Source organism: Suricata suricatta, chromosome 7, assembly GCF_006229205.1.
Source record: "Suricata suricatta isolate VVHF042 chromosome 7, meerkat_22Aug2017_6uvM2_HiC, whole genome shotgun sequence".
In the NCBI taxonomy this organism is placed as follows: Eukaryota; Metazoa; Chordata; class Mammalia; order Carnivora; family Herpestidae; genus Suricata; species Suricata suricatta.
Window position 1 is genome coordinate 140,554,499 of NC_043706.1, and position 14,534 is coordinate 140,569,032.

At 38.6% G+C, this 14,534-nt stretch overlaps 1 protein-coding gene across 1 annotated transcript in view; it reads left to right on the forward strand.

Annotated features, from left to right (window-relative positions):
- Positions 1-14,534, forward strand: part of QKI (QKI, KH domain containing RNA binding) — a gene marked incomplete at its 5' end in the record, with an annotated part of 109,962 nt that overhangs the window by 51,805 nt on the left and 43,623 nt on the right. Inside the window, one exon of the mRNA XM_029944343.1 lies at positions 13,419-13,562. Within this exon, the coding sequence (XP_029800203.1) occupies positions 13,419-13,562 (144 nt within the window). The remainder of the gene's footprint in view (positions 1-13,418; positions 13,563-14,534) is intronic.

Genomic DNA, 14,534 nt, shown 5'->3' on the forward strand with positions numbered 1-14,534 from the left:
AGTCTTGGATTTTATAGGCTTTGAATGATGGAGGCAGTGTAATATGAGAAATGTAGACCTAGAAAACACTGACTTCATCGGATTCTTCCAGTGAAGCCAAATTACTTGTGCTTTTTATCCTCTGAATAGTATGGATATGCGAAATATACTAGCACTTGGGAATTACTGGGAAAAGAAGGAACTTGGCTCCTAATACAGGAACCATTTGTTCAACCCAGTATTACGCTTTGGATCACCAGCAGACAGCATGTCATCCATTAACCAAGATATAAGAGGTGTGCTGTGCAGAGTATTTAAAAACACAGATGCTGCCGACCCATTCCTGTGGTAATCTCTGGGGTGTGTTGTGGGCACCTATTTGTTTTTTCAGTTGAAATCAGAAGAATGAGCATAAAATACTTACATATACCAAATAATCATAACAGTTACAAATATTTTAGATAGAAACAAAGACTATTAACATTACATTGGTTTGATTTACTTTTATTATTCTAATCTTAATTCTAAAACTTTCCAAGGTTGAAAGTCACTACAATGAAAAGAAGTTAGATATCCCAGGTAATTGGGGGTGGGCACCTGTATTTTTTAAGCTAGAGGAATCCTTAACTGCCATTTGATTCAACTTAATTTTATTTCTTTTACTGTGGCTTTGATTTAGGGGTTTCCTAAGTGAGGATTTAGGACATCCTTGTTGGTTGGCTCTGTTAGTATAATGACAGGAAGTGGAATTACGGGGACTCCCTGTGTGCTGGGAAACATAAGAAAGGGGCAGGGACCCCGTGGGTTACATAGTAGAAAACTGTTAGGTGCTGTGAGGTTAGTCACTGTAGTCAATGTTTTCTTTCATTTAATCTTGCAACCCTGTAACCTTTACAAGTGAGGAAATGAAATTTAAGGAGGAAATTATTTTATTATATAGCCTAGATCTGTCAAATCTAGTATGTACTTTTATTTATTTATGTTTATATTTTTAGGTTATTTTTTTTTAAGAAGAAGAAAAGATTTTTTAGAAAACGTTAAGAGCATACTGTGTGATCAGGAGAGAGGGGGAGAGGGTGAATCTTAAGCAGGCTCCATGCTTATCATGGAGCTTTATGTGGGGCTCGAACCCATGACCTTGGGATCCTGACCTGAGACATCCAGGCACCCCTAATATGCACTTTTATAGCACAGTGAATTTTGTTGTCTGTCCCTCTTCTGCATTGCAAGTGAATAGTTACTCTGTTACTCTTTATTTCATCTGTCTTCCTTGCTGGCCTGTGAGCTCCTTTCGGGCTTTATGTCCACTTAGGCACCACAAACCTTGTATACTAGGAAAGTGCTTTCTCTGTAGTAGAAAAAAATCAATTACTGAATAAATGAGTACATCAGAAGGAAGTGCTCATGGTTACAGAGATAACTGAAATAATGTACTGAGGTACCAGAAGGCTGGCATTTGAGTCTGTGTCCTTCCCTTGCTGTATTATGTACCTAAATTTCTTGAAGTCATTGTCCACAGTGGCATGAGGCTGGACAGGACACTGCAAGGTAACAGCTACAAACAGAGCTGCTGTTCATCTTCTGTCGTACGGTCCTCAGAGACCATAACCTAACAAACCATGTGCTGTTGCTCTCTCACATTTTGGAAATGCTAACTATATAACATTAGGCTATGATCTTTGCCTTTAAGAAGTGAGGCAGGCCATCCATAGCTGTATGTGGATCCTTCAAGATAATCCTTACTTTCCTGTGATTGTAGTTTATTCATTGACCCATCTTTTTATTTTGTATATGTGTTTTCATTTAAATTACTTTTTATCCCCAATGTTTTATTTTTGAGAGACAGAGAGCAGGGGAGAGGCAGAGAGAGAGGGAGGCACAGAATCTGAAGCAGGCTCCAGGCTCTGAGCTGTCAGCACAGAGCCCAGCGTGGGGCTCGAACTCACGAACCATGAGATCATGACCTGAGCCTAAGTCAGATGCTTAATCGGCTGAGCCACCCACGTGTCCCTAATTACATGTTTAGTGGTCTAATTTTTAACCACAGAAGGAGGGTAGAATATTCTGTTTTGATACTGTCTGGTTGATATTTTTCTCGATAGATTTTAAATTGAATTTTGTAGATATTATTTTCACTTATCCACATAGAAAAGTACACATGTAGAATGCACAAGAAAACACCATATGGCTTAGGAGCTTAGTAATCATTTAACCAGTATATTTTATTTACTTGCTTCTTTAAGTTTAAATATAGAAATTTAATTCCAGATGTTTTTTAAATACTTACTATTCAAAATATTTTGCCAGATGTGTTAGGGAAATGATTTTTAATATATAAGGACAGTAGGGAGTAAAGTGAATGAATTTCTTTTAATCTTTTAAAAATCCTAATTTGAATTTAGTGATGCTTTTAAAGTAAATTTGTGTTCATTATGGCAGGAGGTATATATGTTGAGGCTGTAGCGTGTTTGTACGTGACACATTATGTCACTGATGAAATATGCACATCCACAAATATTCAACAAAAACTGATGGAAACATTATAAAAGAAGTAGAATTTCAGATCTATGCACAGCAGAACAGAGAAATGTGCAGCTCCTGGCTACATACAGACTCTTAGTGGGCATTTTTTAATGTATTTCAGTAATACCAAAAATGAAAAGGAACCATCTTGCTCTCTAGAAGCTTAGTACTCGGTGTACCGATGCAGAAGGCTATGCACAGTACAGTATTAAGTAGTGGTATAGAGCCGTGACTTTTCTTTGGAAGCAAAGTCGGGGAAGTGAGTTCCGATAGAGGGGTTTATGGGAAAATATTATGGAATAAGTAGTGTCTGAACTCATTCTTCAATTTCATTAATTTTTTATAAATTCCTTTTAGGGTTTTTGGGGGTATATTTTGTTTAGACCTCTTGAGTAATCATGGTTGACTCTTCTTTCTGGGAAACTGTAGTTGTTGGTCTTTGTGTGCTCTTTCCCATTCAGACCCTGTATGGAAGACAGGGCAGTGCTTTGGTCAGCCGAGCTCTCCTCCAGTCTGTGACTCCAAAGATAACAGGCAGATCTTTGTTGAGCTTCTTTCTCATAAAAATTCAATTTAAAGTAATTCCATGTTTTTACTTAATGTTTAGTATATTTTTATTTACTAAATTAATTAAAATTTAGATTATGGTAAGCTTGTACTCTTCATCCCCAAAGTGCTTTCTGGTTTTATTTTTCAAAATTGTAGGAGCACCTGGGTGGCTCAGTCAGTTAAGCGGCTGACTTTGGCTCATGTCATGATCTCGCGGTTCGTGAGTTTGAGCTCAGTGTGGGCTCTGTGCTGACAGCTCAGAGCCTGGAGCCTGCTTTAGATTCTGTGTCTCCTCTCTCTGCCCCTCCCCTGCTCATGCTGTCTCAAAAATAAACATTTAAAAAAACCTAAAAAATAAAAGAAATTATAATGTATAGTCCTATCCGTGTATTTGCTGTTGGTCAGTCATCTGTTCTCTTACGTTCCTGCTTATGCTGTTTCCTGTAGTCCACTAGTCCTGTTCGATTTTAGGTAGCCGCCTGTTCAAGCTACGGGGCCGTCAGTCACATACGTCTTAGGGGATGCTAGGTACTCTGCTGGGCGCTGTCCAAGCACCACGCGTTAGGGCTCGGCGCGGCCTTGGTGGACCCCTGGTTCAGGATTTTGCCCGAGTACAGCTAGGACGTATACTCCCAGAAACGAGTATCAGCAAATGAAGATTCCTCATAGTTAACAATCATATACTAAAACAAAGCATGGTTTTCTGTGTCTGTAGAATATACTGCCTAAATTAATTCCTTAGGGAAAAAAGTAGTTTCCTACTCTCTCCATAAAACTGCCGTCTGTGGACCTGGTAATGACCTGTGCTTGAGGCTGTAAGTTACCCTGCAGGTGGATTTGTCAGCATGTCCGTCTTGTTTCTTGTTCTTGTTTTCAGTGAAACAACCGTGATCTGTTTCATTTTGGTTTTTAAATATTTAACCTTTCTTACTTAGTAGTATACTGTTGTAAAGTCTTTAAGGCAGAGTATATAATATGAAATCACTTCAGCTGAGTGACACTGAGTAAGTCAGGGCTCTCTCTCCATTAGTTTATCTCATTTTAAGGTGACAAACAGATGATTATAATGGATGATTATTATAATACCTACCTCTAAGGCTTGAAAGGATTGATTAACTTTGTAAGATATAAAATGCTTAGTACAAGGCCAGAGATGTCTTATTTTTTCACAGTATTAGCTGTGACTTCATCTTTGGATCTCATGCTGTGCTCTAGTAAAAACTGAACAGTTAATGTGGTATTTATTATGATTGCTAGGGAGTATGAAGGTGAGCTTGATTCTAAACTTCTTGAAGCTTTTTGGATAGTAATACATATCAGACTTTGTGTAACAGAAGACAAACGATAAGATGGCAACACAGGAAATGTCCTGTCTGAGAAGACCTAGGGGAAATTTCATTAAAAGATGAATTTTGAAGTTGGGATTTGGATGATTTGGGAAAGAAAATGAGTAATGTTAAGTCTTTTTTTTTTCTTAGTGTGCTATAGCAAGTAAATATTCTAATTTAAATTTCTTTTTAAGGTGTATTGATTTTTGAGAGAGGGAGGGAGATAGAGCATGAGGGAGGCAAGGGCAGAGAAAGAGGGAGACCCAGAATCTGAAGCAGCCTCCAAGGCGCTCCGAGATGTCAGCACAGAGCCTGACGCGGGGCTCGAACCCACGAACCGTGAGATCATGGCCTGAGCCAAAGTCAGATGTTTAACTGACTGAGCCACCCACGCGCCCTGTAAATATTCTAGTTTGATATTTTAAAACATCACATTTGAAAAAAAAAATTCTTTCATTTAAAAAAGTTTTTTGTTTTTTTTTAAACATTTATTTATTTTTGAGAGACAGGGAGAGACAGTGTGATCAGGGGGCCGGCAGAGAGAGAGAGGGAGACACAGAATCTGGAGCAGGCTCCAGGCTCTGAGCTGTCAGCACAGAGCCCAGTGTGGGGCTCAAACTCAATAACCCTGAGATCATGACCTGAGCCAAAGTCAGATGCTTACCCAAGTGAGCCACCCAGGCGCCCCTTAAAATACCATATTTTAAAACAAACGACTTTTTCTGTGCCTTTCATTGTCTTTTCCTGTGCATGCTGGGTAGTGAAGAGAATAGGACACAGTATACAAAATTTTACATTTGAATAGCAAAAGGATTATAATAATGCTGTGAAGAGGTGTTTCATGCTTCCATGGGCGATAAATAACTGCTTTTATAGCAGTGATTATTAGCAACAAAAACTCAGCCTCAAGTTTCCAAAAGGATTTCCTGACAGTTCTTTATATCTATTCTCACTTTCTATTTCTGTTAACCATTTGCCGGCCATTGATCTTCAGATTTGCTGGGAAATGAATTTAAAAATCACTTGATCATTTTTTATTTTTATGGGAAAGTCTTTGCACAAATTTTGCTCAGTCTTTTTGGCCTTAACCATGGCATCATTAAGATTATACTCATCTTCCCAAATGGTCACGTCCAATCTAAAGCAGCTCTGGATCTAGAGAAATAGCATTGAGTTTGGCCATTATTAGAAGAAACCAATATTTGGATGTAGTTTGGCCCTGACTGGTGATACTAAGTTTGGTTTGGACATGGCAGTCTTTACACTTAAATTAGTGGAATCACTATATAATAATTAGAAGGAGGACATACCTGATAGTCCGTAGGCAGTTGATGTTTCTTGTGAAAGAAAAGTATTGAGAATAGTCTGTTCTTAACTTGGAAAAAATTTGAGAGAAAACAAAAATTCTTCAAATTTAATGAATTGTTTCATTGTGCCTAATTTATAAGCATAAGTTTCTTTTAATAAGGAATACCTTCTTCCTTAACATACTGGAGGAGGTTTCAACAAACTGAATATAAACATTCTAATCTTCGTATATAATAGAAAACAATTTGCTTTGAAAATATTGTTGCAGGACTCAAGTTCAAGTTAAAAACTTTAGAGTCAGTGAGCAGTTAAATTATGTGGAATCTGTTTTATGTCCAGTTTCTCCATGAATTTTTCTTAAACCGGTTTTAGGTTGTGTGTACAGCTGGACTTGGTTCTGTGTCTCAGCTTTATTTGCTTGGCTGAAAATATAAATATACATAAGTGTGTTATTGCAACCTTGGTTTGCCTAAATATGTAACACATTTGAATTCCTATTTTGGAAGTTTTGGCATATGAACTTTCACATTAAGAGCACAGTCGGGGGAGAAGTCTTGTGCTCATTTGCATGACTACAAAGGTATAATTAAAAGAGTTTGTCAGCAGGGGTTGAGACAATCAGTGTGGTCTGATGTTTCATGTTATAGAATTACTTTGTTGAGCAGATAGATACTGTAATTAGAACATAATTTTAAACTTCCCGGGGCACTGACTCACCAGGTTTTTGGTTTTAACCTAAAACCAGTCAAGAGCAAAAGTAGTTCCTGAATTCTGAGAATTTTTAAAACCTTTTTATGTCCCGACTATAGGAGCTTCAGAAGTGAAGTGGATGATTATAATTGAAGGCTGAGGGTCGGAGCTTGTTTCAGGACAATGATTTGGTTAGCCCTAACTTAGCAATAATGTTGGCTGTGTTTATTGTGCATTAAGACCAAATTTTAGTTTTAAGAATCTCATCTATGGAAAACTTTAGTAACTGAAGGAATTCTACGTGTTAAGTGGCCACAGGTTTGTCATTTTTTATAGATGTGCTCTTGAAATTTGATAGACAGTTCTCTGACCCAGAGCAGAAGCCGAAGTGTAGATTGTAAGGGGTCTTCTCCTCTGCCAGTTGTTCACACTGTTCTTCGTGTGACTGATTCAGGGATTCATTTATGAAGAAAAGAGCCCTGGACTGAGAATTTGGACATAGGACCAACACCAAAAAACCCAAAAACCACATGTACCAAATAATTTCTCTGTTTCCTTATCTGCATCCAAAGTCCCTCCATAGCTCTGAATGCTGTGCGAACAGGATAGGCTTAAACTACCACACAAAAATTTTGAAAGGTAAAATGGTAACGTAGAAAAAATTCTCAGGATTCAAGTTCTCAGGGCTCTGTTTCTGGCTTTTTCACTAATTTATGCTATTTTAGGGCAATTTGCTTAGGGCTCTCATGTGGGTGATATGCTAGGAACTAGTGTTGCCAGTGCAGTCTCCAGAAGCCCTTCTGCCTGGTGTGACACTGTCTCAGTGACATGGGTCCTCCTTCCTGGTGTAGCACTTACTGTCTCAGTGCCTTGGGCAAGCCTGCCCTGTCTCAGCCTCCTCACTGACCTCCTCACTGACCTGCCCTCGCAGGGCTGTTGGGCGGATTGGATGAGGTGGTGTGTATATTGCTGAGCATAGTTCTTGGCAGCAGGAAGCATTAAATCCAAGCTTAGTTACTATTATGTCATCATCACCGTCCTTATTTTCATTTCTGAATTTCTTCTTCATCTCCTGAGAGACTAAAAGTTATTTTGAAATTTGTTGTAAGTATGCTTGTCAAGAATGTAGATCATAGTAAAGTATTATTTGTAATTCTATCTATAATCAGAATATGAGTGATATTCTAAAGTTGAACATATGTATACACATAGTAATTATATGTAATTTATCTTTGTTCTTACTTTGCTCAGTTATATTAAGATGTAACTTTAACTTTAGTCTTGCAGTTAAAAAAAAAAACCTTGACCCTTCTATGGCCACATTCTTCTGATACAATGAAACAAGGTAATAAGCAGGTGATAGAGTAAAGGAAAAACACTGTCTTTGGATATGAAACTCAGACCTCATGAGCGTTATTGTGGAAAATCTGGGAAAGTTGACTAGGAGAACAAGAATAAAAGGAGAAGGATGATCAAATATAACTGGGAGCTTAAATATGAGGTCAAAGAGAAGCCGGCCCAGAAACCAAGAAACATGATCAAGAAAGGCTATCTGGAGGCTTATATAGACAGAAACAAAGTAATGAAACAACAAGCACTGGGGGAAAGCCACAGTGTATAAATGTATCTTAATGACACTCCTCAATAATAAAAGCTCAGTTGTTCCGTTGAGTAAATATTTGTTAAGGGCCAGATAGCTATGTGTAACGTCAGTTATATACATATGGTCGAGAATGAAAACCAGTGAGCCGTGGCTCTATTGAATTTTCTAAAAGCTAGAAGACAATGCAGAGGTTAACTAGAAGTTGCAGTAAAGTTATAGGTACTGGAATCCATGTGAACAGGCCAATTTATTGGCAGCATGGAATGACTATAAGCAAGATACAGCACCTGAAATGAGGGTGGATTGAATGGGTGTAGGTACAGTTGGTGATTGTCCTCAAGTTTTAAAAATCCACACTTACTGAGAAAACTCATTTAAGATCAAAAGTAGCTGAGACATAATTGTAGACAAAGTTAGAGGAGGGAGATAATGAGCTCCAGCCCAGACATGTTGAATTGAGACTTGATTTGAGAGTGCATTGACTTCCACGTGTCAAGTTGGCAGTTAAATTTGAAGGCCTACGAATCAGTAGGGATGACTGCTGGAATGTAAATTTGGGCCTGTGTCCTGGGAAAGAGAAAAACCATGTTCTTCTGTGTTGCTGAAGATTTGGTGGCACATAATGTGATATGGTATTGCTTTGGGTAACTATAAGTCAGGCATTATAATAATGAGTAATAATCAGCTGTTTTCCCCCCATCTTATCTCTGCTGTTTACTGTTGAAATACTGTCTGAAATGTAACTGTAGAAATCAGTGCCTTGACCATGGTTCCTACGCAGCACACCATTTTGGATGTATATCCATTTAGCCATCTCTCCTCCTCTGTGCTTCATTTCGGCCTTTTATTTGTCTCGAATTATTTATTGAAGTGAGAAATTTAGGGAGTAGATTTGTTTTATTAGTTTATTTATATTGACTTATATTGAGTGAGAGAGAGAGTGACTGATTCCTAAGGAAGCCTGACGTAGGGCTTGATCTCACCAACCGTCCAATCGTGACCTGAGCTGAGATCAAGGGTCAGATGCTTAACTGACTGAGCTACCCTGGTGCCCCAGGAGTAGATTCTTAATGTAGGTATTGGGCACAGAATATATGTACCCTAATTCTGCTGTAACTTCTTAGTTCGCTGTTTTACGGCTGAAAGAGAACCTTTATGAGTAGGCTTTATCGAGCTCTCCGGCAGTGTTTGCCAGTTCTACATCGCCCTCGTTACCCACTTCAGAAACAGAGATGAACACAGGGAGAAGTTATATCTGTATTGAATAATTACTTGGCTTAAAACTCACTCTTGAAGGAATTTAACTCTGCCTGAGTTTACACTGTATTATGATTGGATAAATGTGGCTTCTGGGTACAGTGGTCTTAAAACCTTTTTTTTTTTTAAACCAAGTTTGATAATGTTCATGGATTAAAACTATGTAATTCTGTGAAGTCTGAAGTTGAAAACCTGCCCTCCCCCACGCCCCACCAAGATTCTTTGATGTTTATTCCTCATTGCTACCTTGTGGCTTGCCTTGCTGGGAGTGGATTTGAAAAAGTTTCCATCTCCTCTTTCCATGGTGAGAACTCAGGGGGCCCTTTTTCATTCGGAAGCTCTTTCCCTTCAGTTCTATTTTAAAAGTGTGTATTAATGTTGATGATTTTTCTCCCTTCTCCCTTTTTCTTTTTCTTGGTGAGATGTCTGACCTTTAGTTTCTAGACCTCTTGGACTAGTAACGTTTATACTATTCTTTACCATTTTCCGTCTTTGTCTTTACTGCTACTTGGTGGGCGAGTCTCAGTTTTTATCTTCCGGTCTCTCCGTCAAGTTTTCATTGGTACTCTCATATTTTTAGTTTTGCAAGTTCCATTCTGTCATTTGAATTATTTTAGCAATATCCTCTACCCGTTTCAAGGACACAAGGACCTCTGTGTAGAGGTTTGAACTTTTCTTCTCTCAGGTCAGTGGTTGCTTTCTTCAGGTTGTTTCCTGTTTGTTGGGCTCTCAGACTCCCAGAGAAGGCTCTGCAGGCTCCCTCCCCTGGCGTGGGCTGGACACCTCAGCCTTCAGGGCGTGAGTGATTCTCCTAACCGCCCCTCAACACTCCGCTCTCTCAGGTGCCACGGTTCTGGTGTTGTCGCTGGGAATTGAGGAGGGCTGGCTCTCTGGGGAGAGGGGATGTGGAGACCTCGCTGCTCCTTAGAATTCCATCATCTTCTGGTTCTTAGCTCTGGAGGCTTCAGCCTTGGACGCTTGCTGATGGTTGGTTCCTCAGCTTTTTGGCTGAAGGGGGCGGCTCTGCAGCGTAAATTGATTCCTTTTCACCTGGGATTTGCTAAATCCCTGACTGCTCGGCCGTATTATGGTTTCTAAATCGTGTCCTTTCCCCTTGTCTTCTTCCTTATGAGTTTTGTACATTTTAAACTGCCGTATTCTAGCACTTTAGGAGGGAGTGAAAGTATATGATTACAGCAATCCCACCACTTTTATCTTTGTCTATAAGTTTTTGTTTTTTCGAGTGTTTAGTTTTTTCAGGTGTTTTTAAAACTGTAAGGAAAACTTTATTTTGAAGCCTACATTATGGTAGATGTAACGTTCTTTTCAGTTTTTAACTAGCACTTAGTTGTTAAATTAATTAAGAGGATATACATTTACCTCATGGTGTTTTACACTTTAAAAGTTTTATTCCTTCGGTAAAGCACAATGTCAAATTATACTTTAAATTTATTGTCTTCCTATATTGGAGTAATATCTCCTTTTCAAAATCTTTGGCTTTTTGTCTTCCCATGTATAAAGGTTTCTGTGGTGAGTCACTTACGATTTTATGATTTTAGTTTATACTTAGGCCTTTCTAAGTATTCTGGGTTATATATGTTCCTTAGTTATCCTTGTATTAGTGTCTGTAGTATTGTTGTCTTACATTGAGCGCATACAGACGCACACTTTTAGTGTCTTTGTCTACTGATTATAACAGTTCTTAGATTGGTTTTGTTTTGGTTTTTTTCTCATGGATGTTGTATTTACCTGCTTCTTTCCCTGCCTTTTAATTTCTGATTAGACACTAGATTTTTGGGTAGATATTTCCTATTCCTCTAAGTATTCTTGGGCTTTGTTCTGGGACACAGTTAAGTTAGTTGGAAACCCTCTTCATCCTTTAAGGTCTTGCTTTTAAGATTTATTTGGGCAGCACAGGGACAGTGCTCAGACCAGCTCTGATTTCTTCCCACCGCTGAGCAAGACCTTCTGTGTACCTCACCCAGTGTCTGTGACTCGGAAGTCTCTCAGTCCGGCTCTCTGAGATCCCACCACTTTTACCTTGAGCCCTTTGGCAGGTCTTTGTCCGCCGCCAGTCTGCCCTCTCCACCTGTGCGTTGGTGTTCAGCCGAGCATGCGAGTAGGCCTTCTACAGACCTCCAGGCAGGGCTGCTTGGGTGCAGCTCTTTCAGGGAGGCTTCTCTGGGGCCTCCCGCTGTGTTGGTCCCCCTGGAATTCTCATGTAGGCTCCTCAGCCCAGATGGCGGCCTGGCCCCCTCCCCCGGGTTGCTGCCTGGAGGGTCCCCAGCCAGAGAGCTGGGGTGATGCCGGGGCCCGCTTCGTCAATTCGCCATTGCTCAGCCTCTCTGGCTTTCCTGCCGGTGACCTCAGAGGCTGGAGAACTATCATTTCTTTCTTGTGTTTTGCCTGTTTGGTTGGTTGTTTCAGGCAGGAGAGTACATCTTGTCTGGGTTTTTTTTATCTTGGTAGAAGTATTATTTTATCTTGGAAGCAGAAGTCCCTTGTTCGTGTGAATATTGACACCCTTTTTTAGGTTCATCACAAAATACAAGTAACTTTATTAGATCTAGCTATCAAAAAAATACTAAATAAAAGATTACAAATTTTGGTGAAAAAATATTGTCAACATTTTTCAACATAAAAATTAAATCCTTTTCTTGCCACAGTGAGAGTTATGTGTATGTGCATTTTATGTTCTTTGGCATTCAGAGAACCCTGAGGTTTTGAATTTTTTAATTCTTTGATGCCTTAGTTTCTCATTTTTTCATGGTGTCTGTCCCCTAGGCAAAGAGAAATGCTTAATAGATTATTTTTATTAAATAGTTACTTCCAAATAACTTAATTAGTATATATATCAAAACACATTTAAAAATAACTAAATTTCATTCATAAATTTTAATTTTTGTTCACATTTATTAATGGGATCCCTAATTTTCTTGGAGGCCATTCAGATTGGCAAACATTAGGATGCATTTTCATACCTATGATATTAACAGAAAGTACACGTAGAAACATACACTTGACTATTAGGATTGATTTCTGTCCTTGCTGACTAAGGTTCGCATATTTTCCCTAGCATGACTTCTGCAAACATGTATGTAGAGGGCTTTTGTATTATATCCATTTTATTAATTTCTGCCAGCTTGTCTCCTTTGATTGGAATCTCACAGTTTAGCAAATAGAGACCTTTGAGAGGAAAGTACAGTCGAACGTGTTGTCTGTTGGTGTGTGGCACCTTGCACTGAGCCAGGCACATTGATGCGTACTATTTTTATATTTATTTTTAAATCGATATTTTTTTCATGTTTTTTTAAAATTTCAAATTAAGATTATTTATGAAAGTATTATCTCTGAAACTTAAAGCAAGAATCCCAAAATTATTGTATCTTAGGTGAAGGGGAAGTGTGGCTAACCCTACTTCCAAACCTCCCTGTAGCTTCATGTGTTGCCAAACTGGGGTATCCCTCACTAAGTGATTTGAAGATAGTCCAAGAAATGAAACATTGATATTTTCTACTAAATTAGCATTTATAAGTTGATATAAATGCTAATAGTTCACTGTTTTTAAGTCAAGGCTGAGGGAACTATAGTTAGAACTATTCTTACATGTATTCCTTATAATGATTATAAGTGAAAATGTTTTTATTTCTCATGCACAATGTTTCTTTGCAAAATGCTGTCCTAATTTTGAAGTCAGCCAATGTTATTAAAAGTAGTTGTACACATATGGAAAGATCACTGAACTTGAGAACGAAAATGTTGATTCACTTCCTAAATTGGCATATTATTAGCTATGGGACTTTGATAACTGACTTGCTTAAGTTAACCTGGATGACTGTTTACCCATAAGTAAAATACAGAAGAAATAATATGCTCTCCATGGTTACCTAAGGATGAGTCCAGAGTAAGTTCCTAGTACGTAAGAGCACTTGCCGGGGTTGTGACTCTCCTTGCTCACTGCCGGAGCCTCAGTCTGGCGTCTGGTTCCATGCCTGGTACGTGTCGATTTGCTCGACAAATACTTGCTGAGGTAACTGTCATTTCACCCAGGAGGTTCATAAAGTTATCATAGCAGAATGATGCAAACAGAGCTTAAATAATTGGCAGCAGTTTAGTATTATGAAAGATACACTCTCTCTGAAAAGAAACATTTGTAATAGTGTGCTTTATAAATTTTTTAGGAGGAGCAGAATAGAGGCAAGCCTAATTGGGAGCATCTCAATGAAGATTTACATGTCCTGATCACTGTGGAAGATGCTCAAAACAGAGCAGAGATCAAACTAAAGAGAGCCGTGGAGGAGGTGAAGAAATTACTGGTGCCTGCAGTAAGTAATCATTTCCAAACCCAACCCCTTTTTCTGTTTAACTTTTTTAAGTACTATAATGTTTGTGTTAATAAAGAGTAGGCTATTTATTTTTCAGAAAGTTTATTGAACTTCACAATATAAAAAATCGTTGATAACTCACTATACTATAGTAGGCAAACATAGACATTGCTCAGGTCCTTAAATGGGGAAGTCTGTTTATTCAGGGGGAAGGATATGTTGCGAGGGGGGCAAACTCCATTAGTTGTGTACTTTTCAAAGGTATTATCTTTGCCGCACGCTGTTATCAGGTAAGAAAATAGGTACGTTATCAGGAGGGTGATGGAAGCTTTTTATTCTTTTTTTTTTTTTTTTTGAGGGAGGAGCAATTTCTTTTTCAACTGGTGTTCATGTTGGAAGACCTGTGTTAGCCTCTGGGTTCCAAGTACTCCTGCCATGTCATTGTCTCCCATAGAAAGACGAATGTGTCATAGTGAACATAATATGGTAATGTTTTCTTTTAGGGAAAAAAAAGAGCTAACTTTTGCTGATAGACTGGGCACCATTCTGAGCATTTTTCACACTTCAGCTCATTTCATGTTTTTTCTAAGATACTAGAAACTATTGAAGTTCATATTTAGATAAGACACTGAAAGTAATTGTAGAGGGCGGCGGCTCATGCAGAAGAGACCCCATCTCTCCCTCCCCAGGCCTCTCCCTTTTCTCTTTTCCTCATTATTACACAACCCTTTTAGGAACTCCTCATTTAGAAATGATGATTACGCTCCCAGAATATTAACTTTTCAACGGAAAATGAAAAAGAAATGGTTGGTTTTCAAAGTCATGTTAGGTATATTTTTTTATGCTGGTAAAAAATCACAGAAACATGAGCCCCGGCTTGTTGTGAAAACACCAGGAGCACTGTTCGTGTTCTGTCAAACAAAGATTTATTGACATTTACATAAATGAGTGTGGTGTCTGTTGTTCTTCATT